Source organism: Schistocerca cancellata, chromosome 5 (genome assembly GCF_023864275.1).
Source record: "Schistocerca cancellata isolate TAMUIC-IGC-003103 chromosome 5, iqSchCanc2.1, whole genome shotgun sequence".
NCBI lineage: Eukaryota > Metazoa > Arthropoda > Insecta > Orthoptera > Acrididae > Schistocerca > Schistocerca cancellata.
The window spans coordinates 339,489,159-339,514,053 of NC_064630.1; the positions used below are offsets into that span (position 1 = coordinate 339,489,159).

The window sequence follows — 24,895 nt, forward strand, 5'->3', positions numbered from 1 at the left end:
ATCTCCTCTATTTGCTACAATAGCTTACATAGAATTCTCCTCTGTTTCTTCTTGCCTTTCCTCTCACTTCTCTTTCTATTCCTACATTTTCTAGCTTCTTACAACCGGCCTGTCACCTTTTCTTTCTTCCCCTCCCTATAATTTATTTAATTGTATCTCATTACTTCCAGTACAGATTCTTTTCTTCCACTGCGGGCAATAATGTGTTGAATTACATTTATTACTTGGTAGCAATTTCTCTTATCCAAGTATAAGGAAAAAAAATTTCTGTACCTGAAACCACTTATTATTCTTTAATTCCTCTGTCAAGTGGTTACTAATGTTGTCAGTGTGTGGGGAACAGTGAAGCTGCTATTGATCTTATACTGCTAATGTCAGTTCTGTTGGTCAATTGTATGTGCTGGAACTGTTTTGAAGCAGTACATTCATTTAATGTTTAACACTATTGTAGTTCATTTCTGCCCTATTTCGCTCAGTTAAGATAAAAAAAACATACATTGTCCAATAGCATTCATTTTGTAATTCTCAGTTAACGGCTTTTCAGGTGTTTTTCTGTGACTTCACCAACAACAGTGACTGGCATTCTCAAATATTAACCTGGCAATGTTTGTTTCACCATTAACCAATTGTAAACTACATCCATACTGAAAAAAGCAACAGAAAAACAATAACCTTTCACCCACAGGTCTTGAAATAAACACCCACAGGCAAAATGGCTGTGAGAACCTCAATGATTCAAAATAACTACCAGATTTTGGTAAAACTGAGATTCAATGGAGGGCTGGCACACTTGCTGATGTTATAAAAGCTGTATCCAAATTTTCAGGTTCTAAAAGTATAGACTGTTATTGGTTATTGAATAACATCATTAAAAAGATAATACACTCACTCGCCAAACCGTTAGCTTTTATTTTTAATAAATGTGTGGAATTTGGAGTTTATTTATTTATTTATTTATTTATTTAATCATGTCTGAGCTACATCTGTAATTAATTAATATGCTATATATACTAGATTACAAATACAAGTAAATGATAGTTATTCATTCATATGTACATTCATGATCTTCACATATTGTAAGTCGTCATTATTGTCTAAATCAAGGCTCATATCTCTCTCCAGTGTTCGGCACACTTCACTGCAGCGTCGTTGGCCAACCCCAGGTCTTGGAAAGTGCATGGGGCCAGCAAAGATGGACAGGTCAGCAGGTGTGTCATGGTTTGTTTTCCTCCACATTGGCAGGGCTCTTCTTTGGCGTATCCCCACTTGATCAGGTTATCCTGTGATCTTCCCATTTGACATCTAAGTCTATTTAGGCTCTTCCAGACTCTCCATTCCAATTGTGATCCAGCAGGAAGTTTTTCTTTAATGTTCCAACTTTTCAGACTGCCTTTATCCAATTTCTGTTTCCACATTGATTCTCTAGTTGTAGACTGACTTTCGGTTAGTGGATATTCAACTTTTATGAAGTCTTTCCTAGATTTAAGTCTTGCCTCCGCTGGCTGATGTGCGTACAGGGGATGTCTTCTATCTTCGCACTGCCTGCTTCGTTCGGCCATCGCCAACGTTTGCTGTCTGATCTGTGGGGGGGCTATTCCAGAACACATATAAAGGAGATCACGGTTTGTAGGCTTCAGGCATCCCGTGATTAATCGACATGAGGCATTCAGTGCTGCGTCTAGCTTCTGAGCATGTGTTGATCTTCTCCAGACGGGGCATGCATATTCAGCTGGAGCAAAGCACAATGCCAGGGATGATGCACGTAGAATTTCAGGGTTTGCTCCCCAGTGTGAGTTGGTAAGTTTACGGATTATGCCGTTCCATGTGTTGACTTTCGCTCTAGTTTTTTCTACGTGTTTCTTGTAAGACAATGTTCAATCTAACGTGACTCCAAGATAAACTGGGTTTGGGCAGTGTTGAAGTTTAACTGAGTTCCATTCCAATTGTAATTCCCTGTTTGCTTCCTTGTTGTTTAGATGAAATAAACAAGTCTGCGTCTTTGCTGGATTACGTCGAAGCTGGTTCCCATTGTAATATTCAGTTAGTACTTCTAAGGCATCTGTTAGGTTTCTCTCAATCTGTTTGATTAATCTAGATTGGCATGCAATGGCTACATCATCAGCATAGATAAAGCTTCTTGTCATCGGTTCAACTGGTTGGTCATTTGTATACAGATTAAAAAGTAGGGGGGACAAAACACTACCTTGTGGGAGCCCGTTCTTCTCGTTCCTCCAGCAACTTCTTTGTTCTTGAAATTCCACATAGTATCTTCTGTTGGAGACCAGTGATCTCATAACTTCAGTAAGGTGGTAGTTTCCCGTCATTTTGAAAATTTTTCCCAGGAGGATTTTGTGGTTTATCGTGTCGTAAGCTGCTGATAAGTCGACAAACACCACACCAGTTTTTTCTCCCTTTTCAAAACCGTCCTCTATGTATTGTGTTAGGCAGAGGACCTGGCCAGTGCAAGATTTACCTGGTCTGAATCCTGCTTGTTGTGGAATGATTTGCCTTTCTAGTTGTGGTGCTATTTTATTCAAGATAAGACGTTCATATAGCTTGAAAGGGCAGCACAGCAGCGATATTGGATGATAGTTCTTAGCATCATCTCTTGGTTTACCTGGCTTTGCGATAGATACTACCTTGGCCTTCAACCATAGCTTAGGTATCGTCTTGTTTGATCAGCAGAGATTATAGAGTTCTAAAAGCCATTCCTTAGCTATGGGCCCTAGGTTCTGTATAAATTCATTAATGACGTCATCGGGACCCGCGGCCTTCCTGGGTTTCAAGGAACTGATAGCAGCTTCCAGTTCTGTTGAAGTGAAATATGGCTCAGGTGGTATTTCAGTCACTTGTGGCCTCATATGAGGTGACAGTCTTACTGTTCCTGGTTGGTTTACCATTCAAAAGGAGCTGATGTGCGATTTGGTTAGCTGTTATGGAAACCTGATCCTTGGGGGCTGCCGGGTCTCTGGACAATCGCTTTATGAGGTTCCAAGCTCTTCTGCTACTGTGCTTCATGTCAAGACTCTCCAACGTATGTTTCCAGGACTCTTGTCTGTCTTTGCTTATAGTTTCAATTAGCTGATCCCCAAGTTTTATGGTTTCTTCACTGAAAGGGTCCATGCTGTACTGCTCCAGGTATTCGTTATATATTTGTTTCATGTCGTTGGAAACTCCAGGAATGTAGAGTGTTCTGCAGCATCTAGGTATGCTGAGTCTTGCTGATCTTTTAACAGCTTGGACGAACTTTCCGTAGTTTTCAGTGTTTGATGGTAAATTTATGATTTCCATGTCTAAGGTGTCCACAAATTTTTTCCAGTTGGCCCTTTTGAAGTTAAAACGTCTTTTAAAGGGTACTTTTTGTGGCAGTATTACTGGTCTAAACTTTAGCATGATTGGTCTGTGTTGGGTCTTTGGGATAGGGTTGAGAACGAATTTGTGGCATGACCCGGACAAGGTTTTGGAAACAAATATGAGGTCTGGGTTATACCCTCTCTTCCATCTTGCACTGTTGAATGACGCAGGCTGTTTCTGATCATGGATGAGATTCAGCTCGTGTTCTTCTGCCCAGCTTTCCAGTAGTTCTCCATCCTCATTTGTGTCTTGATAGCCCCACACTCTATTGTGACAGTTAAAGTCTCCCATTATTAGCTGTGGGTGACAGAACATGTTGGCTGAAAGCAAACCTTTCCCCTGGCGGTTTATATATTGATGACACCTAATGCTTCCGATAGTAACAGAAATGATTTCTGTGTTGTTAACGGTGTAAACTTGAATGTTGGATACTTTGATTCCAGGCCGAATAAACAGAGCACTTCCATATTGGTCATGAGGGCACTCCTTCACCAAGGTCATCCCAGGAATATTTGGACGGCGTTGTGATGGCCCTCTGTGTGTCTCCTGGAGGCACAGGACGTCGCAGGAATGAAGTTTACATGTGTGTGATATAAGTTCTTCTTTTTCAGATGATATGCCCTCGATGTTGAGAGATATGACTGTCAAACATGGCTCTGAAAAGGGCATTTTCTTCGTTTTAGATTCTGAATACATGTCGTTTTAGACGTAGCTCAGTGTGTGGAAGGATCTGCCGGTATTTACCGTTGCCCAGGGGACGCCCGACTGTACTTGTACAATCTTCTGGGAGGCTCCTTCCTTGATGAACTTAAGGTATCAAAAGTTGTCCCAGTTTATAGAAAAAGGGGATAAACATCTTCCCCAAAGCTACAGACCAGTCTCCATTGTTCCAATATTCTCAAAGATATTTGACGCACTAATAGTAATAATAATTTTATTTTCATTTGGCCATTACAGCAGTAGACAACGTCAGGCATATAATACAATATAACTATTAATTCAAAGAATCAAAAGGCATGTCATTAATACTACAAAATCATATTAGATTTGAAATAACCATTTATGTCATAGAATGAGTGAGCAACTAGTCACTCATACAGTTTTTGTCTGAATGCTTGTTCAGGTAGGTCTTGTATATATTGTGAAGCTTATTGATAATTTGTGCCCCAACAATTCATAGTTGTTAAGTGACTTTGACAGTCTGTGGTAAGGAGTACAAATGCATCTGCTCATTCTTCTGTTGTAGAAATGTGTATTTTCTGTATTTTTTGCTTCCAGTAACTTCTTTTTTGTGTGGAGTAAAACATAGTAAATATATATATCTAAAAACAAAGATTCTGTAACTTACCAAATGAAAGCGTTGGTATGTTGATAGAGACAATAACAAACACAAACACACACACTAATTTCAAGTTTTTGCAACCCAAGGTTGCTTCATCAGGAAAGAGGGAAGGAGAGGGAAAGACGAAAGGATGTGGGTTTTAAAGGAGAGGGTAAGGAGTCATTCCAATACCAGGAGCGGAAAGACTTACCTAGGGGGGGAAAAGGGACAGGTATACACTCGCAAACACACACACATATCCATCCGCACATTACAGACCCAAGCAGACATATGTAAAGGCAAAGAGTTTGGGCAGAGATGTCAGTCCAGGCGGAAGTACAGAGGCAAAGATGTTATTGAATGATAGGTGAGGTAAGAGCGGTGTCAACTTGAAATAAGCAGAGGTTGAGGCCTGGTGGGTAACGGGATGAGAGGATATATTGAAGGGTAAGTTCCCATCTCTGGAGTTCTGATAGGTCGGTGTCAGTGGGACGTATTCAGATAAGCCGGACGGTGTAACGCTGTGCCAAGATGTGCTGGCCATGCACCAAGGTATGTTTAACCACAGGGTGATCCTCATTACCAACAAACACTGTCTGCCTGTGTCCGATCATGTGAATCGACAGTTTGTTGCTGGTCATTCCCACATAGAAAGCTTCACAGTGTAGGCAGGTCACTTGGTAAATCACATGGGTGCTTTCACACGTGGCTCTGCCTTTGATCGTGTACACCTTCCAGGTTACAGGACTGGAGTAGGTGGTGGTGAGAGGGTGCATGGGACAGGTTTTACGCTGGGGGCAGTTACAAGCATAGGAGCCAGAGGTTAGGGAATGTGGTTTGGGGATTTCATAGGGATGAACCAAAAGGTTTCGAAGATTAGGTGGACGACGGAAAGACACTCTTGGTGGAGTGGGGAGGATTTCATGAAGGATGGATCTCATTTCAGGGCAGGATTAGAGGAATTTGTATCCCTGCTAGAGAGCCACATTCAGAGTCTGATCCAGTCCCGGAAAGTATCCTGTCACAAGTGGGGCACTTTTGGGGTTCTTCTGTGGGAGGTTCTGGGTGTGGGGGGTTGAGGAAGTGGCTCTGGTTATTTGCTTCTGTACCAGGTTGGGAGGGTAGTTGCGGGATGCGAATGCTGTTTTCAGGTTGTTGGTGTAATGGTTCAGGGATTCGAGACTCGAGCAGATTCGTTTGCCACAACAACCTAGGCTGTAGGGAAGGGACCATTTGATATGGAATGGATGGCAGCTGTCATAATGGAGGTACTGTTGCTTGTTGGTGGGTTTGATGTGGACGGATGTGTGAAGCTGGCCATTGGACAGATGGAGGTCAATGTCGAGGAAAGTGGCATGGGATTTGGAGTAGGACCAGGTGAATCTAATGGAACCAAAGGAGTTGCGGTTGGAGAGGAAATTCTGGAGTTCTTCTTCATTGTGTGTCCATATCATGAAGATGTCATCAATAAATCTGTACCAAACTTTGGTTGGCAGGCCTGTGTAACCAAGAAGGCTTCCTCTAAGCGGCCCATAAATAGGTTGGCGTACGAGGTGGCCATCCTGGTACCCATGGCTGTTCCCTTTAATTGTTGGTATGTCTGGCCTTCGAAAGTGAAGAAGTTGTGAGTTAGGATGAAGCTGGCTAAGGTAACGAGGAAAGAGGTTTTAGGTAGGGTGGCAGGTGATTGGTGTGAAAGGAAGTGCTCCATCGCATCGAGGCCCTGGACGTGCAGGGTATTTGTGTATAAGGAAGTGGCATCAATGGTTACAAGGATGGTTTCTGGGGGTAAGAGATTGGGTAAAATAAAAGTCCTCAATCTTTCCTCTCCCACATCCACACCGGCTGTTCAGAGCATCCTCCTACAGGCCAACCGCAAACTAGGACGGCATGCCACCCTCCACCTCAAAAAACTATCCAATCTCCTGGTTTTCCACCTCCAGAAAGGCAACTCGCTCATCCTCCACAACCTTTCCAGCAAACTTCAACCTCCTCTTATTGCACACAGACCCAGTCTCTCCCATGTACTCAATCTCCCACTTCCAGCTCCACTCCCCCCAAAACCTCAAAATTCTAATCAACACAATCTGGAACCACAACACCCCAATTCAGAAGTTAACCTTCCCTCCAAACCTCTTTCCCAATCTGAAACCTCTGCCCTATCCAAAGGCCTCACCTTCAGCCCTACTCCCAGATTCAACCAAACAGCCCTCGGCAAAGATTTACTGTCGTACACTCGTGCTCTCTGCTGGAAATATCACTTTACCATGAAGCAAAATAATCCTGATCCTACTCCTAATGATCCAACTCCCCAAGACACTATACAAATTGAACCGTGCCGGGAACAGTTCCGTCCTCCGTCACAGTGGGACCCATCCCCTCTTCCTCAAAATCACTCTCTCCAAACCTTCCAGGAATTTCTTACTTCCAGCCTTGCCTCCCAATCCTTCTTTAAAAAAACCATAATCCTACTCCCAACATCACCACAGCTGAAGCCCTGGCTATCCGTGATCTGAAGGCTGACCGATCCATCGTCATTCTTCCAGCGGACAAGGGTTCCACGACAGTGGTACTTGATCGTCTGGAGTATGTGGCTGAGGGACGGCATCAGCTTTCAGACAACACTACATACAAAGTTTGCCGAGGTAATCCCATTGCTGATGTCCAGGTGGAGCTTCAAGGAATCCTCAGAACCTTAGGCCGCCTACAGAATCTTTCACCTGACTCCATCAACCTCCTGACCCCACTGACACCCCGCATCCCTACCTTCTACCTACTTCCTAAAATTCACAAACCCAATCATCCTGGCTGCCCCATTGTAGCTGGTTACCAAGCCACCACAGAACATATCTCTGCCTACGTAGATCAACATCTTCAACCTATTACATGCAGTCTCCCATCCTTCATCAAAGACACCAACCACTTTCTCGAATGCCTGGAATCCTAACCCAATCTGTTACCCCCAGAAACCATCCTTGTAACCATTGATGCCACTTCCTTATACACAAATACCCTGCACGCCCAGGGCCTCGATGCAATGCAGCACTTCCTTTCACAACGATCACCTGCCACCCTACCTAAAACCTCTTTCCTCATTACCTTAGCCAGCTTCATCCTAACTCACAACTTCTTCACTTTCGAAGGCCAGACATACCAACAATTAAAGGGAACAGCCATGGGTACCAGGATGGCCCCCTCGTATGCCAACCTATCTATGGGCCGCTTAGAGGAAGCCATCTTGGTTATCCAGCCTGCCAACCTAAAGTTTGGTACAGATTTATTGATGACATCTTCATGATCTGGACACACAGTGAAGAAGAAATCCAGAATTTCCTCTCCAACCTCAACTCCTTTGGTTCCATTAGATTCACCTGGTCCTACTCCAAATCCCATGCCACTTTCCTCGACATTGACCTCCATCTGTCCAATGGCCAGCTTCACACATCCATCCACATCAAACCCACCAACAAGCAACAGTACCTCCATTATGACAGCTGCTACCCATTCCATATCAAACGGTCCCTTCCCTACAGCCTAGGTCGTCGTGGCAAACGAATCTGCTCCAGTCACGAATCCCTGAACCATTACACCAACAACCTGAAAACAGCTTTCGCATCCCGCAACTACCCTCCCATCCTGGAATAGAAGCATATAACCAGAGCCACTTCCTCATCCCCACAAACCCAGAACCTCCCACAGAAGAACCCCAAAAGTGCCCCACTTGTGACCGGATACTTTCCGGTACTGGATCAGACTCTGAATGTGTCTCTCTAGCAGGGATACAAATTCCTCAAATCCTGCCCTGAAATGAGATCCATCCTTCATTAAATCCTCCCCACTCCACCAAGAGTGTTTTTCCACCATCCACCTAGCCTTTGTAACCTCTTGGTTCATCCCTATGAAATCCCCAAACCACCTTCCCTACCCTCTGGCTCCTACGCTTGTAACCGCCCCCAGTGTAAAACCTGTCCCATGCACCCTCCCACCACCACCTACTCCAGTCCTGTAACCCGGAAGGTGTACACGATCAAAGGCAGAGCCACATGTGAAAGCACCCATGTGATTTACCAAGTGACCTGCCTACACTGTGAAGCTGTCTATGTGGGAATGACCAGCAACAAACTGTCAATTCACATGAATGGACACAAGCAGACAGTGTTTGTTGGTAATGAGGATCACCCTGTGGCTAAACATGCCTTGGTGCATGGCCAGCTCATCTTGGCACAGTGTTACACTGTCCACGTTATCTGGATACTTCCCACTGACACCAACCTATCAGAACTCCAGAGATGAGAACTTGCCCTTCAGTATATCCTCTCATCCCGTTACTCAGCAGGCCTCAACCTCAGCTAATTTCAAGTTGACGCCGCTCATACCTCACCTGTCATTCAATAACATCTTTGCCTCTGTACTTCCGCCTGGACTAACATCTCTGCCCAAACTCTTTGTTTTTTCATATGTCTGCTTGTGTCTGTATATGTGGGGATTGATATGTGTGTATGTGCGAGTGTATACCTGTCCCTTTTTCCCCCCTAGGTAAGTCTTCCCGCTCTCGGGATTGGAATGACTCCTTACCCTCTCCCTTAAAACCCACATCCTTTCATCTTTCCCTCTCCTTCCCTCTTTCCTGATGAAGCAAAAGCTAGAAATTTGTGTGTGTGTTTGTGTTTTTTTTTTTATTGTCTCTATCAATGTAGCAACGTTTTCGTTTGGTAAGTTACAGAATCTTTGTTTTTAGATATATTTTTCCCACGTGGAATGTTTCCCTCTGTTGTATTCATAGTAAATATATAGGTTTATTACAGTCACGATTTTTTGTTCACAGAACAGTGGTTTGCAATGTGCTTTATATGGAGAACCAGTAATTATCCTAATGGTTTTCTTTTGTAGCATTAGGATGTCACACATAGAACTTGAGTTCCCCCATAAGATAATACCATATGTTAAGATACTTTGGGAAATGCAAAATACGACATTTTAACATAATTTTGAGGTACACAGTCCATAAGTTGCCATTGGAAATACATCACTCTAGACAATTTACCACTGATATATTGTACATGTTGACCCCAGGATAATTTTTCATCTATGTATACCCCTAAAAACTTAACACAGCTAGGATCATCTGATGGAGGCTTGTTTTTTTTTTTTTTTTTTTTTTTTTGGACATCTGCTGCATTTTGTTATCATTCAGTAGGAAGCCATTTGCTTTAAACCAATAGGATTCTTGAGCCAGTGTGTCTGCAACACAAGCGTTGAGGCTACTGAAATCATTAGTACAATGAAGGAAAGTTGTATCGTCTGCATATAGTACTGTCATGGACTTGATGAATGATGGCAGATCATTACTCATTATTAGGAACATAAAAGACCCCAGTACAGATCCCTGTGGTACACCTATTTTAACTAATTCAGTACTGGGTTTTTCTTTACCTACACAAACAACTTTCTTGCAGTATGATTTTAATGGTTTAAGGCTGTTACTTCCAATGCTGTAGTAATCCATTTTTCTAGGAGTATTTTATGCTCTACACAGTCAAAAGCCTTATTTAGATCACAAAAGGTGACTTGAGCATATCCTTTATCCTCAAACACTTGATGTATGTGTTTGACTACTGAGTCTGTAGCATTAACAGTTGACAAGTTTTTCCTAAAACCATACTGTGATTCACTAATTATTCCTGCATTTTCAAAGTACACGAATAACAGTTAGAGAGGGCTGGGACTGTGGAAATTGGTCTGTAACTTGAAGGTGAGTCAGTATCTCCTTTTTTATATTTTTGGACTAACCTAGACACTTTTAGCTCATCGGGAAAATATCCCTCAGATATACACTTATTTATGCAGTCTGTTAAAGGATACACAATACAATCTATTACTTTTTTTTAGAATGTTACAAGAAATATATATGTCTACACTCTCAAATGATTTCAGATGTTTAACTATTTTTAGGATGAGACTAGGTGGGAAGGTAAACATACTTGTATTTATTAGTAGATTACAGACTTTTTTGAAAGAATCTCAGATGAGCTAATGACAGGTTTGGTGATAGCATTCCCTACTTCTTGTACTGATTTAATGAAGAAATCATTGAATTTCTGAGGGCATATACTGATTTTTTTTATTTCTTTCATCTTTAGTAACATTATTTATTAGTTTCCATGCAGCTTTGCATTTATTTGTGGAATTCTCAATACCGCTGAAGTTGTGTGCTCTGTTGGTTCCCACAATGGCTTTTTTGAACTTATTTCTACATTGAACATAGGCTGATCTGGCATGGTTGATCTTCAGATTTTTATGTTTACTGTGCAACAACATAACTTGGTTTTTCAGATTTGCTAATTGTGCAGTACATCATGGGTTTTGTTTGTAAAACCCTTACCTTTGGAGCCTTCATTGGTTATTTTGCATTTCTTTATTGGAATGCAGTCTTTATATTGTGTCAAAAATGCTTTGAAAAACCTTTCAAATATTAGTTTTGCTGGCAGTTCTTTACATGGACTATAATTTGTGTCACCAGACCATTGGCTAAACCAATCTCTGTTAGTAAGGGACTTACAAAACCTGCCAATTTTATCATTTGTGACCAATCTAGTGATTACCTTTTTTGGGACAGACATCAAAGTCATTCTTATCAGTACAGAACCTGCTTATGTAATTTAATGATACAGAATCATGATCTGAGAATGGGAATACTGTCACATCACATGATTCTTCTGTAGTATTGAAACAGACAAAGATATTGTCAAGACATACTTCATCTCTTGTGGGTCTGTTGTTGATAAAGTACAGATTGTACTGACTTAGAAGATTTTTGAGCACAGTGACACTATGTTTGGCTGTTGTTACATCAAAATCTGCATTCAAATCTTCACCTATTACTATATCATAATGTAACCATTCTGTCTCTCTAAATACCTCTAACAAGATATCCAGTTTTTCTAAAAATACACTAATGTTACCCTTAGGTGTTCTGTATAAGGCTGTTATCAGTATCTTAAAATTGTCACTAACTATACCAGTGGCTCCAAAATTCTGTTCATCACACAAATAGTCTAGATCCAACCTATCAATAGAGTGGCTGAGTGACTGGTTAGTATTCAATACCACACCACCCCTTTTATGCACTTTTCTACAGTAACCATTTGCTATTTTATAGTTATCAAATTTGATAGCTGAAAGTTCACTCTCTGTTGCCCAATGTTCACTCAGATAAAACATATCAAATTTGTTCTCTAGTCCAAAATTATTTACAATAAATCCTTTTTATTTTACTCCTGGAATATTCAGGTAGCAAATTTTAAGATCAGAATTGTTATTGTCTTTAGAATGAACAGTTTAGTTAGGAGCTATAATACCTTTTACACTCCCTATTTTATGGGCTTCTTTGTCTTGCTGTGTTCCACTAAAAAATCATATAGACAGAGAGGAGGCACTGTTTTCCGCTTACCCACAACATTCGATACTGCTAGTTCTCTTCCCTCCTTTTGGCAGGATGTAGTTATTGTTATTGGTGTAACTTCTGCTGCGGTGTGTGGAGGTGTTTCTATAGCTGATACATTTTCTGCTATTGCTTCTGATGATGCCAGTGGTAACAATGATGGTTCCCATTCTGATGCTGATGTAGACCTAATTTCTTCTAGAGATGTAGCCAGAGTTGTTTCTCCCTCATGTGCTGTTAGTGCATTCTCCATTTGTTCTGTCATTGGCAATGAACCTATTGCAGGTAGTGCAAGTTTTTTGCGCATGTCTACCCCTACTGCTTTTATTGCTTGGAGAATTTCTTTGGCCAGCTCTTTCTTGCCTAGCTGATTTCTTTGCAGTCCGTGTTTTGTAAAACGCTCTCTGACAGAGCTGGTTGTCTCAATGAAGGTTATGTGCACAAAACTGCTGCAGACCTTTGTGAGTTTTTGATTTGTTGCAATGATTTCACTATTTACACATGAGTTTTCAGTTAAGTCATGTCTATGAGGAATGCGTACAACAAATACTTTCACTTGTGACATTTTTCCTAGTGATTCTTTCAGTGCTTTAGGAGCAAGGCTACTCTCATTTTTATACACATCGTTATCTCCTCCAATTACAACACAGTTCACATCACCTTTTACTGCAGTTTCACAGTTTTTCAGCACTTCCCATAAAGGAGCTTCAGGTTTTGTAATTCCAGTGACTTTATAGTCTGACTGAATATCAAATATAGTTGTAGCTAGTCCCTTTCCATGACTCGTTGATAGAATGTAAATTTCTTCTTTTTCCTTCACTGTTTGTTTTTCTGTCTTCCTTTCCTTGTTGTCACATATTGTGTTAAAACCATGTTTATGTTTAACAAGATATAACAGTAATGAGTTGCAACAGGCACTTTTTTGATCAATAGATGCATATTAGCAGTTTCCCGCAGCACTAAAATTTTTTTCTCCTGGCTTTTGACTGTCTGAATTTCATGCCTCTTATTTGTACATTTGTGGAACATGATGAACATGTGTATTTAACACAGGGTGAGAGCATTTCTTAGGCCTAATAAACACACACTACTGTTCACAGCTTTGTGTCTCTGTCGGTATGTCCACATACTGAATCAAACTTTTCAGTACTTCAGCATATTGTCTGGCTTTAGTTAAGTCATTTTGTAGTTCTTCTCTTACACTTATTTTGAGTCTTGCATTACACATTTCTAAGGCAGCTTCAGGACCATTGCATTCAGTTTCGCAATCACACGAATTTTTACTAAGATTTGCTTCCATGAAGCAACATGAATGATATCATTTATGTGTCACTACACATGTTCTGACAACTTTAATACTTTTTTCACATAGCAGACAATTTACTGATATTTACTGTGCGATTTACCAGTTCGTCCACAGGCGCCACCATCTTGGACTCAGTTTTCACACAAATAAGCAGCTTCTTTGAAAACCACAATATCCTATGTTGCAGTCAGTTTGGTTTTTGCAAGGAGAAAAACACAACAGGGGGCATCTTGGAAATCACTGACCATACATTCACAACTTTTGAAAACAGTAACATGGTATCGCTGGTATTATCTGGCCTAAGCAAAGTTTTTGATTGCATTCCTGTTGATGTACTAGTGATGAAACTAGAGTTTTGTGGGGTGAGAGGGAGCACTTTAACTGTGATAAGTTCTTATTTAAGTAACTGAAAACAATTTGTTTCAGTCAGAAATTTAAATTCTTCCACAATGGAAATCAGCACAGGTATACCCCAAGAGTCTATCCTTGGACCCTTCTTCTTCATTGTAGCTATCAATGATTTACCTGAAAACATAGCCCACCCTGTCGTATGTTATGCTGACGATTCAACACTACTTACCATACATAAGAGCATTTCAGATCTGGATAGTGTAACAAAAGAAACACTGGATAAGGCCCTCGATTGCTTTTCAGCCAATAAGCTGCTGTGCATCCTGATAAAACCCAACAACTTTTCATGGGAATATCTAATGAAGTAGGCAAGAAGTCATTAAAACTCTTAGGTATTCACATTGACTCAAAACTGTATTGGGAGGAACATGTCAATAACGTATGTGAAAAAATTTCTTGTGTGGCATACCTTATCTTGAAACTGAGGGAGGTAGTGAGCTTGGAGTACCTTAGGGTGACATACTTTAGGCTATTCAGTCACATATTTCATATGGTCTGATTATGTGGGGACACTCCCCTCACATCAAGAGGCTCCAAATACTGACACTTATAAATTTATATATTTATGTGTCTGTACTCTATATTAAAAATAATATTTCAGAATTGATTGCCAGAGGGGAAATACAAGAACATGACACCAGAGCGAAGGGTAATTTAGACATACCATGCTACAGATTAGCAAGACAGGAAATTCCCACAAAGAAAAACCCACTCAAAGTGTTCAATAAACTGCCAGTTCATATTCAGTCTATGGATATAATTTTTTTAAATTAAGTGGTAGAGCTGGCTGTCAGATCATCCATTTTATGATATTAAAGAATTCTTTGAGATGCCTGAGGAGGATATTAGCATTTAAAAGTTTTCTGTAGTTAACTTATTATTATGTGCTATGGTTACTCATGTGTACTTACATAGTACATACAATACACAATGCACTATGTTCAAGGTATTCTATATTATACAATACTATATTATAGTACAGTTTATTGCACTAACTTTTAGAAACTATCCTAGTGTAATTTGGTACACTGCCATGCTTAAAATGTGTACTATAATGTATTGACACTAGTTTAGTTTATTATTGTGTATGTACTACAACATCCTGTATGACAAAACCAATATCACTGTAAAACGATATGTGATGAATAAAATTCTTGATTCTTGATCTTTGCTTCAGAAAAATATACATTGAAATATCAGGTGATCAACAAATATCCATGAGTTTTGTATTTCCGATTCCATATTGATTTTTTTATATTTATATCTACATTTTCATAACTAGGAGTTATATTTTTTCAGCTGTACTGACAGTGCTGGTTGAGGATGAAAACGATAACAATCCAAAATTCAGAAGGCCTTATTACAGAAGGTCCATTACTGAAAACAGCAAAAATGGGATGACCATCATTAATGTTGTGGCTGATGACCCTGACAAGAATCGTACAATAACTTACTCACTAGAAGGTAATGCTGAGTTCTTAGTTAATAGTTAAATATTATACACAAGAACATCATGTAGCAAGAAATCAGGTATGAATGCAAAACATGCAACTTATCATTATGTGTTGTACTTTGTTTCGTGACTTTACCAAACAAAGAAAATTTATTAAACACCATCAGCTGCATAGGAAAAAAGTGAAATATCTCAATTTTTTAGGGAGTAGGGGTAAATAAGAAACAAAATTAAAATAAAACTTTGCCAATGCTGAAGTCCTCATGTAGAAATAGGTACAGTACAGGTACACAGAATGTGAACAGTTGGTTTCTGTTTTGGAACCTTCTGTACAAATGAATTACTGTGCTAGTAAATTCACAATACATCTCCAATACCAGTATAGAATTATTTGTATATCAGCAAAAAGTATTTAGAAACTCTATGCTTTGGCCTCATAGCCTGCCTAGAAACAATTTACTGTCCTCATGTTCATGAAGTATATTGTTACAATAACTCATCTATCACACATCCATCTATGTCTTGAACTGTCTATGGCCAATTACTGTACTAGCAGGTGAACAGGATAAACTGTACATTTTTGATTTGCAACATTATTTTCATACATTACTTTTAATTAGTCATCATAGTCAGTGCTCCAGAAATATATGGGGTGATGCACTCCAAGGATAATTCAGTTGGAGACATTTGTCTACTTTGGTGCTCAAAATGTTGTTCAAAATTTAAGAAGTCCTTTGATAAACTGCTAAACAGAACAATGAAACTCAGTCTATTACAAGTAAGGAAACACCATACATGAAGTCACCAAATGGGTCTCACAACCAAAAAAGAGCAAACAAATTATTACTGTGGTTCACAGAATGCTGTTGTGAGAGTGTCATTCAAAAATGGTCAGTATATCTCCTGTTACTGCATAATGTACCATTATACTTTACATTACAAAAACACAATAAAATAAATTGTGATATGAAAAATCCATGTCTCTCACTGGCAGTGACATATGACAAAAAATGAGCCATGACACTATTGGAAGATTTAATCATTTACTGTGTTAGTACAGCAAGGAATGAATGCATGATAGCAGGTATTATCATGGGGTGCAAAGAAAGAACACTTGAATAGCCAACATGCCACTTATTTGAAAAACTGCTGAAATCATGTTGAACACTGCTAATGAAGGCATAATTTTTATTGAGGACAGCCATTTTTAACAACTCTATAATTTTTCAATACAATAATTTGTTTATTGAGAAACTTCAAAGTCAGTACCGTAATTAACTGTCTGAATCATTTTACACCTACAGTATTTAGTTTGTCTTGGAAGTGAGTTATAAAAGTTGCCACTGCCATCGCTACAGAAATGTCCAACATATGTTGGGGCAGGCCACTCTTGTAAGCAGTAGGCTGAATGCAAGGTACTCAGTGTAGGAAGCCATATTATAGAATTAAGAGTCAGTGTTCAATACAGCAAGCACATCTTTAACAGTCAAACAGTAATATTGAAAACCTGATGATTATTTTAACAATGTCATATCAAAGTAAAAAATCAATGGTTCAGTAATACCTTGCATCCTTTTTTATTGAAGATAAAATAAAGATACTGCTGGAAGAGGAAGAGAGATAAGAGTTGTTTTCTCATTGATGACAAGGACATTATAGTTGGAGTATAACCTTAGATTGGACAAGGGTGGGGGAGCCAATCAGCTGTGTCCTTTTCAAGCAACCATCCTAGCAGCTGCCTTAACTGAGACAGGGAAACTAGAAAAATCTAAATCTAGAAGGCTCAATGGTAATTTGATCTCCTCTCTTCGCAAATGTGAGTTCACCTTAGTACCCATAGTCTTATTTAGCTCAGTCTAACTGCTCATGTTCTTCAGGACTGCTCATGTAAAGGAGGTATGAACAGGAGCATTAGCAATCAGTTCATTCTCTTTGTATAACATATCCTTAGCACAATATGTTCAAATTCTGAACTGATGTGACCAACGCAGCCAAACGCCTATACAAACTATGGTTCATTCATTCCTTGCATACCTGCCATTTCTTCTATTAAATAAAGAGTTCAATTTACTCATTTAAAATTTTCTCACATATAGTTCCTAATTTACTATTACTGAAAGAAAATTTTACACATTATGTCTCAAAAATTGGACCCTCGTAAATGTTGTAAAATCAGTGTTCACTGTAATATGAAATTCCTTTCTTATTCTGTTTCAAGATTTGGCTTACAGCAAAATATTGGAAATAACAGTACTTTTATAAATGTATACTGATGAGGCCAAGATTTGCCAGTATTGCCCAATACTTTTTCATATGTTTTTTTAAGGGAGTGGTGTTTTGCTGAACACATTTTCTTATTATACTCATTAACAAAGATTACTCTTCTAATATGAAATAACAGTTAATAAATGTATGCTCTAGGACCACACAAAAGCACAAGTCTAGTCTACCTTGACCCAGAGACTGGAGAGATAGTTGTGGCAAACAAGATTGATCGTGAACAGACTCCTTGGCTCAACTTTACAGTGAAAGCAACTGATTCTGGTGTGCCACCGCGATCAAGTCTTGCTGATGTATTCATTCAGATACTAGATGAAAATGACAACAATCCATATTTTGTTGGAGATGTAACAAGCATTTCAGTCAGAGAAGATGCTCCAATAGGTAAGACAAGTAACAATTATTTTCCATTTTTCATTGCTTTATTCTGAAGCTAGTGAAGGTACTGAAGCAGCCATGTTGCATGCCACCTTATATGTATGGGAATAACAAAAATATGTTTACATTAAGAACTAGTTTTAAGTCATCTTGTCTATGGTTTCATTTGCATGGTCAGACGGAGTGTCTCTCTCCCATTGAGACCACTGCTTCAAAACTCAGCGGTCATACTGATGATGACTCAAGAATCTAGACTGTCAAAATGATAGGTGACATGTTCATTCATTACACCATTCACATATGATTCTGTCTGAACTTTTCCCCAAAAATCTCACTGCTATCAACTTCACCTTTCTGTATCTAGTATTATGTGAACTTCACTACCTTTTCAGGAGTACCTCAAGCCCTAGCACTTTGTTGTGAATGCTTTGCCAACTAACCACGAAGAATCAACATTTAACTACTATAATTTTAATATTCACCTGTGTGTGTGTGTGTGGGGGGGGGGGGGGGGGGGGGGCATTCCTTTGGATCTTAAAGTAATACTTCCAGGTCTGCTACAGCTGTCATTACCTGGATGGAGAGTCATATAAGATAAAAACCCTTGCTTGCACCCCACTCACAATCAAGCTACCACATTTTACGGGGACTCTACATTTCTCAACCCTGTGAGGAAAGTCCAGGAAGTCTCTGGTTCAGTTCTTTCACTTGACTCAGAACCAGGGGGGCAAAATTAATTCTGGGGCCAATGCTGCAAATTGTGAGCTTCATTGAAACTCCCATGTGCAAAGTTGGTCTTCTCAGCCTTCTCTGTCAGTTGCAGATATAGTCAAGAAATTACCTCAGAGCTCAGATGACAGGCATAATTTTTTCCAACGTGCACCAAACTCTGCAGATAGTTGCACCCTCTGCCCTCAACTGAATGACATCCCCAGGCATACACACTGATTGCATCTGGTGTTCCTTTCTGTAACTTGCTGCCATTTCCCTAAGGGATGCCATTTTTTTCATATGTTTATGTGCCGAAGTAATTAGCACACAAAATGATATTTCTATTAAGGCAACAGAATACCTGTGGTAAAAATTACTGGTTTCCCAACATTTTGATATAATAGTCACTAACAAATTCGAAAACTGTTATTCGCATTGATGTATACTGAAATTTGGGGTAAACTATTCTTTGATGATAACAGTAAATCACAAATGTTGATTTGCAAATTTCATGGATTTTTTACTTAGTTGATTCTGTGACATCATCTACACTAGTGCACTGAAGGTGAACACTGCAGCATCAGTTTATCTCAGTCAAAATGGTGAAAATTGTGCAGTACCAGTAAAGCACTGACATGTGTAAAAGAGAAAACTGAAAGTATTTGAAATCTGCTGCTATTGAAAAAGTCAAGAATTACATGGGTGGATAAAAGTATGAGCAATAAAAAGAACAATATACAAAGGACAGATTGCTACTCAACACATAGAGGAGGCAGAGTCGCAGATACGTATAGTGAAAAAGAATCTTCTTTTCTTTTTTTGCACCTTTGTCCCAAATTAGTGCAGGATCAGTATGGTTATTTTACAGATTTGGCAGGGTTAATTTTTAAGGGGCAGCCAAGTATCTTTTCTTGTGTCACCCACTTCCCCCCCCCACCCCCCCACCCCACCCCACCCCCACCCCCACCCCACCCCACCTCACCTCTCTTCCTCCTCGGGATAGAATGTGTGTACATACCGCAACCTTCTGCATCTACTGTTATTCATGTGAAACTGAGTGAAAGTTTTTTAAATGTTTCTGAATTGCATTCATTATATTGAGGTGGGACTTGGGTACCAGCCCAGTATTCAGTTAGTGGGAAGTGGTATACCACCTGAAAACCACATCCAAGCTGGCTGGCACACCAACACTCACTGTTTATTTGCCAGATGGATTCAATCTGGGCTTGTATCCCTCCCCATCCTGAAAGCAGTGCTTTAACATGGCCTTCCAGGTAAGTGCACAATGAAAAAGAGTACTAGAAATATTTTCAGCTTTCGACAAAGTTCTTCCTCAGAAGTGTGGTACTCTCACACATTCTCACAACTCATACCTATATGGCCACTGTCTCCAGGCACAAAGCTAGTCTGATATGAGTAGGAATATAGATGGGTTGGGAAAAACTAGTAGAAGCCAACCTTGGGGAAGATCAGTTTGGATTCCGTAGAAATATCAGAACACGTGAGTCAATACTGACCCTATGACTTACCTTAGAAGCTAGACTAAGGAAAGGCAAACCTACGTTTCTAGCATTTGTAGACTTAGAGAAAGCTTTTGACAATGTTGACTGGAATACTCTCTTTCAAATTCTGAAGGTGGCAGGGGTAAAATAAAGGGAGCGAAAAGCTATTTACAATTTGTACAGAAACCAGATGGCAGTTATAAGAGTCGAGGGACATCAGAGAGAAGCAGTGGTTGGGAAGGGCATGAGACAGGGTTGTAGCCTCTCCCCAATGTTATTCAATCTCTATATTGAGCAAGCAGCGAAGGAAACAAAAGAAAAATTCGGAGTAGGTATTAAATTCCATGGAGAAGAAATTAAAACGTTGAGGTTCGCCGATGACATTGTAATTGTCAGAGACAGCAAAGGACTTGGAAGAGCAGCTGAACGACATGGACAGTGTCTTCAAAGGAGGATATAAGATGAACATCAACAAAAGCAAAACGAGGGTAATGGAATGTAGTCAAATTACGGCGGGTGATGCTGCGGGAATTAGATTAGGAAATGAGACACTTAAAGTAGTAAAGGAGTTTTGCTATTTGGGGAGCAAAATAACTGGTGATGGTCGAAGTAGAGAGGATATAAAATGTAGACTGGCAATGGCAAGGGAAGCATTTCTGAAGAAGAGAAATTTGTTAACATCGAGTGTCAGGAAGTCATTTCTGAAAGTATTTGTATGGAGTGTAGCGATGTATGGAAGTGAAACATGGACGATAAATAGTTTGGACAAGAAGAGAATAGAAGCTTTCGAAATGTGGTGCTACAGAAGAATGCTGAAGATTAGATGGGTAGATCACATAACTAATGAGGAAGTATTGAATAGGATTGGGGAGAAGAGAAGTTTGTGGCACAACTTGACTAGAAGAAGGGCTCGGTTGGTAGGACATGTTCTGAGGCATCAAGGGATCACCAATTTAGTATTGGAGGGCAGCGTGGAAGGTAAAAATCGTAGAGGGAGACCAAGAGATGAATACACCAAGCAGATTCAGAAGGATGTAGCTTGCACAGGATAGAGTGGCAAGGAGAGCTACATCAAACCAGTCTCAGGACCGAAGACCGCAACAACAACGGGTAGTAGTACCTACTGCAGTCACACTGCTGCTTATATCAGATGCAGCAGCAGTCCAACTGGGATGGGTAGTACCCACTACTCATCCCAGTTGGATTACTGCTCACATCAGATGCAGACAGAGTTATGCCTTTGGGCCCAGTGACAGTGGCCATGTGTGTGTAAGTTGTTGTTATGCAAATGTGTGAAAGACATACTTCTGACTTTGTCTGAAAGCTGAAAATATTTATAGTATTCTTCTCCTTTGTGCCTGTTTGTGACTAATTGCCTCATCTATATTGGAGTAGCAATCCCATATTATTAACAAGGTGGAAAAGATAGATTGCTACTTACTACAGAGATGACACATTAAGTTGCAGAAAGGCACAATGAAAGGACACTTACACATAAGCTCTTCACTGCTGCCTTTGTCAGGAAAAGAGAAACACACACCATTCATTCACACAAGCAATCACACCTCACACACACGTGACTACCAACTCTGGCAGCATGTGTCTGATGTATTGTAAGTCTGTCGTGGACTTTCCATTGTTTCATTAAGACACGGAAAGAAGTCTACGGAAGACGCTTACCTAAAGAAAGGACAGGCCAGTGGGAGATCGGCTAGTGTACCAGGGGTTAGAACACTTGGCACTAGGAAAAGTAATAGAGGAATAATAGTAGGGACAGACAAAGCTATAATGGATATGAAAGGTAGATCATTCACGATATTAGGTGTAGCAATTACATAGAGTTGACAAGATTAGTACAATACAGGAAAAAATGGTGGGCAGCATCAAACCAAATGAAACATGAAATCTTTAAAAAGGTGTCAGTTGAAAAAGAGAGTAACTGAAATAGTTTACATTACTCACCTGCACATGCTGTGTGTATTCTGCAAAGCTTGCAACAGTGGTGCATTCTTGGCTGCTATGGTTGGGATGAGACTGTCATCCTCATCTGTACTTGAACCATATTACAGCAGCTGCATGTATGCATGTGCATGTACCTTTGTGTTGCATCCTGCCAGTGATGGATACAAAGTGTCAGAGAGTAACAAGCCTAGTGACACTGTATCCTGTACAGTGTTCATACACCCAAAATTGATTGTGTGTAATACTGATGTCTAACAATCCTTCTGAGTTAAGTATCTCATTCATCATGAGGGGACACACATGTTTTCATGGCAGGTATGAGGAAGATATGAAGAAGTAACAAAGGGCACAGTAGCAGGTCCTTAAGTCACCTGAAATTGTGAGTGGTGTATGCATTGGTAAGTGCTGAGAAAATGAGCATGGTACAATTATTTGTGATATCATTAACCTAACTTGTTTCAGATGTGTATGCTAAAAAAGGGAATTATCTATTAGATGTAACAAAATGAAATTGTGCATTTTTTAAAACAATGGCCTCATGTTGTGTCCAGCCATCCTGATTTAGATTTTATGTGTTATTTTCTAAATCACTTTAGGCAAATTCCAGCAAGGTTCCTTCAGTAAGATCACAATTGACAACCTTTCCTTTCCTCATTTTGTATGTGTATTTCCCTATGTCTGTATATGTGACTTTGTTTTCATTTCATTAAGCTGATGAACCTTGTACCCTTGTAAAATAATCCTTGCATGATTAAATTACTACTACTAATAGGTGGTTCATCAGATCACTGACTTGAATTTAATTTAATTTCTTCCTGTAGGATTACATGGTGTACAATGAACTTATATGTAATATAGGGCCCATCAAAAATACAGAAGCCTTCATTATCATGTACTTCCTAACTATTCTAAAATAATTGATTATAATTAACAACATTTACAAATTTTATGTGGGCAGTACTCATCAACACTGTCAAATTCCTTTCCCACCAGATGGTCTTTTAGCCTCTTTGGAAACTTAGTGTCATATTTATTGTCACACAGATTTTTAGGCAAATTTCTTAGTAGTTTGATACCTGAGTATTGTGATCCTTTTTCAAGCATTGTTAGTCAAGGGGGTATGCTTCTTATGTCATTCTTCTTCCATGTGTTGCGGGTGTGTGCACTAGCATTTGTAGTCCACTCTGCACTATCTTTTGTGACATAAAGTATAGTTTTATATACGTACAAGGAGGCAATTCACATTTAAGTACTAAAAAACGGTACATGACATCACTTCCGCATAATATCTTTATTGTCCAAATCTCTAATAGAGCATGGGTAAAATGAAGAACTAAATATTTCAGTGCAAGCTCTGATTTGATTATGATGGTTTTTTCTTCCCTATGTAAGAGGGAGGCACCAAAATGTTTCTGCATTATGAGCAGAAAATTATTGATTGAAACTTGGTGAAAACATTTCACCACAATAAAAAATGCTGTTTTTTAACAACTGACATTTCAGCTCACTTATCCAGGGTGTATATGCCCTGGGACAACTGGAAAATCTGGGAAAAACATGGAATTTTTTACCCAAGAGAAAACTGGGAAAAACCTGGGAATTTTTTAGAATTCCGGGAATTTTTCATTGTTACAGTTTTGAGTTACATTTTTGTAATTTGACTGGTAAGAAGTGATACGCTAACAAAGAATTTTACTTTAGCCCACTACTAAAAAATAATACTGCACCAATAGAACATAAATGAGAGAAAAACATCAATATAAAACTTAAGTTGCAAAGAAAATGTGCCATTTATAACAACAAAGCATAATGCCCACATAAATGTCCACCAACAGCAAAATGAGTCAAGGACTTTAGGACAAAGCCTATGCAGTACGTCATAACAACAAACTGCTTTCGGTGAGCATGACATCACAACTGTCTGCATTTCTAAAAGTTCAAGGGAAAATATTGCAAATGGTGGTTTGAGAAGTGTTACTTTCAAAGTAAATTTTCTTATGTGTAAGATGAACTATGTTACATGTGAGACAGCTATGAATTTCTTAAATCACAGAGCATTTGACTCTCATTCAAAACTTAACACTTTGAGGACCAGCCATTTAGAAAAATTTCTCATCATTTAAAATTTTACTGGCACATTTGTATTGATATATTATAAAGGGTGACACATGGAAAAAAGACCAATATTGTATGTGAAAGCTTAGCTTTTCTTGTAGCTATACTATATGTACATTAATTTAAACCATGAACTTTTCCTATTTGTGTGTTCATGCTACTTAACAGTGATGTTGCTATTGGCTGTCTATATCATGTGTCCTATGGTCTATATATCTGCTGTCGTTTGACGGGGAGATAATGTGGCATGTGCTATGATAGGCTGTCAAAAGCGCATCATAATTTCGATTTCATTGCTTCGGAAACTAACGTGCTGTGTTTGGTGGCATTCATATTTATACTTTGATAACATCAAAATATACAGTGTACACGTTGCACATCAAAGATCTTTCCAAAACACATTATTGTTTTGCTGTGTTTCATTGCCTAAAGTGCCAGGAAGTTCTGCACTGCTGTATAAAACCTTTACCATTCATAGGATTTTTAAGTTTTACAGTTCTGAGGGAAAGTATACTATCAGTTAACATGGAGAAAGTGCAGTTTCATCCAGGAAAATGTGTATTAGCACCCTGGGAAACATGTATTTTTAACAGGGAAGTCTGAGAACTTTTTTCCTTGTTCAAGTACACACCCTGTTATCATACATACTCTCCTGTATATT

At 39.4% G+C, this 24,895-nt stretch overlaps 1 protein-coding gene across 1 annotated transcript in view; it reads left to right on the forward strand.

Moving 5' to 3' along the window:
• LOC126188932 (cadherin-23-like) overlaps positions 1-24,895 on the forward strand; it is a 514,643-nt gene that overhangs the window by 367,386 nt on the left and 122,362 nt on the right. Inside the window, exons 18-19 of the mRNA XM_049930652.1 lie at positions 15,133-15,297; positions 17,708-17,950. Of these exons, the coding sequence (XP_049786609.1) occupies positions 15,133-15,297; positions 17,708-17,950 (408 nt within the window). The remainder of the gene's footprint in view (positions 1-15,132; positions 15,298-17,707; positions 17,951-24,895) is intronic.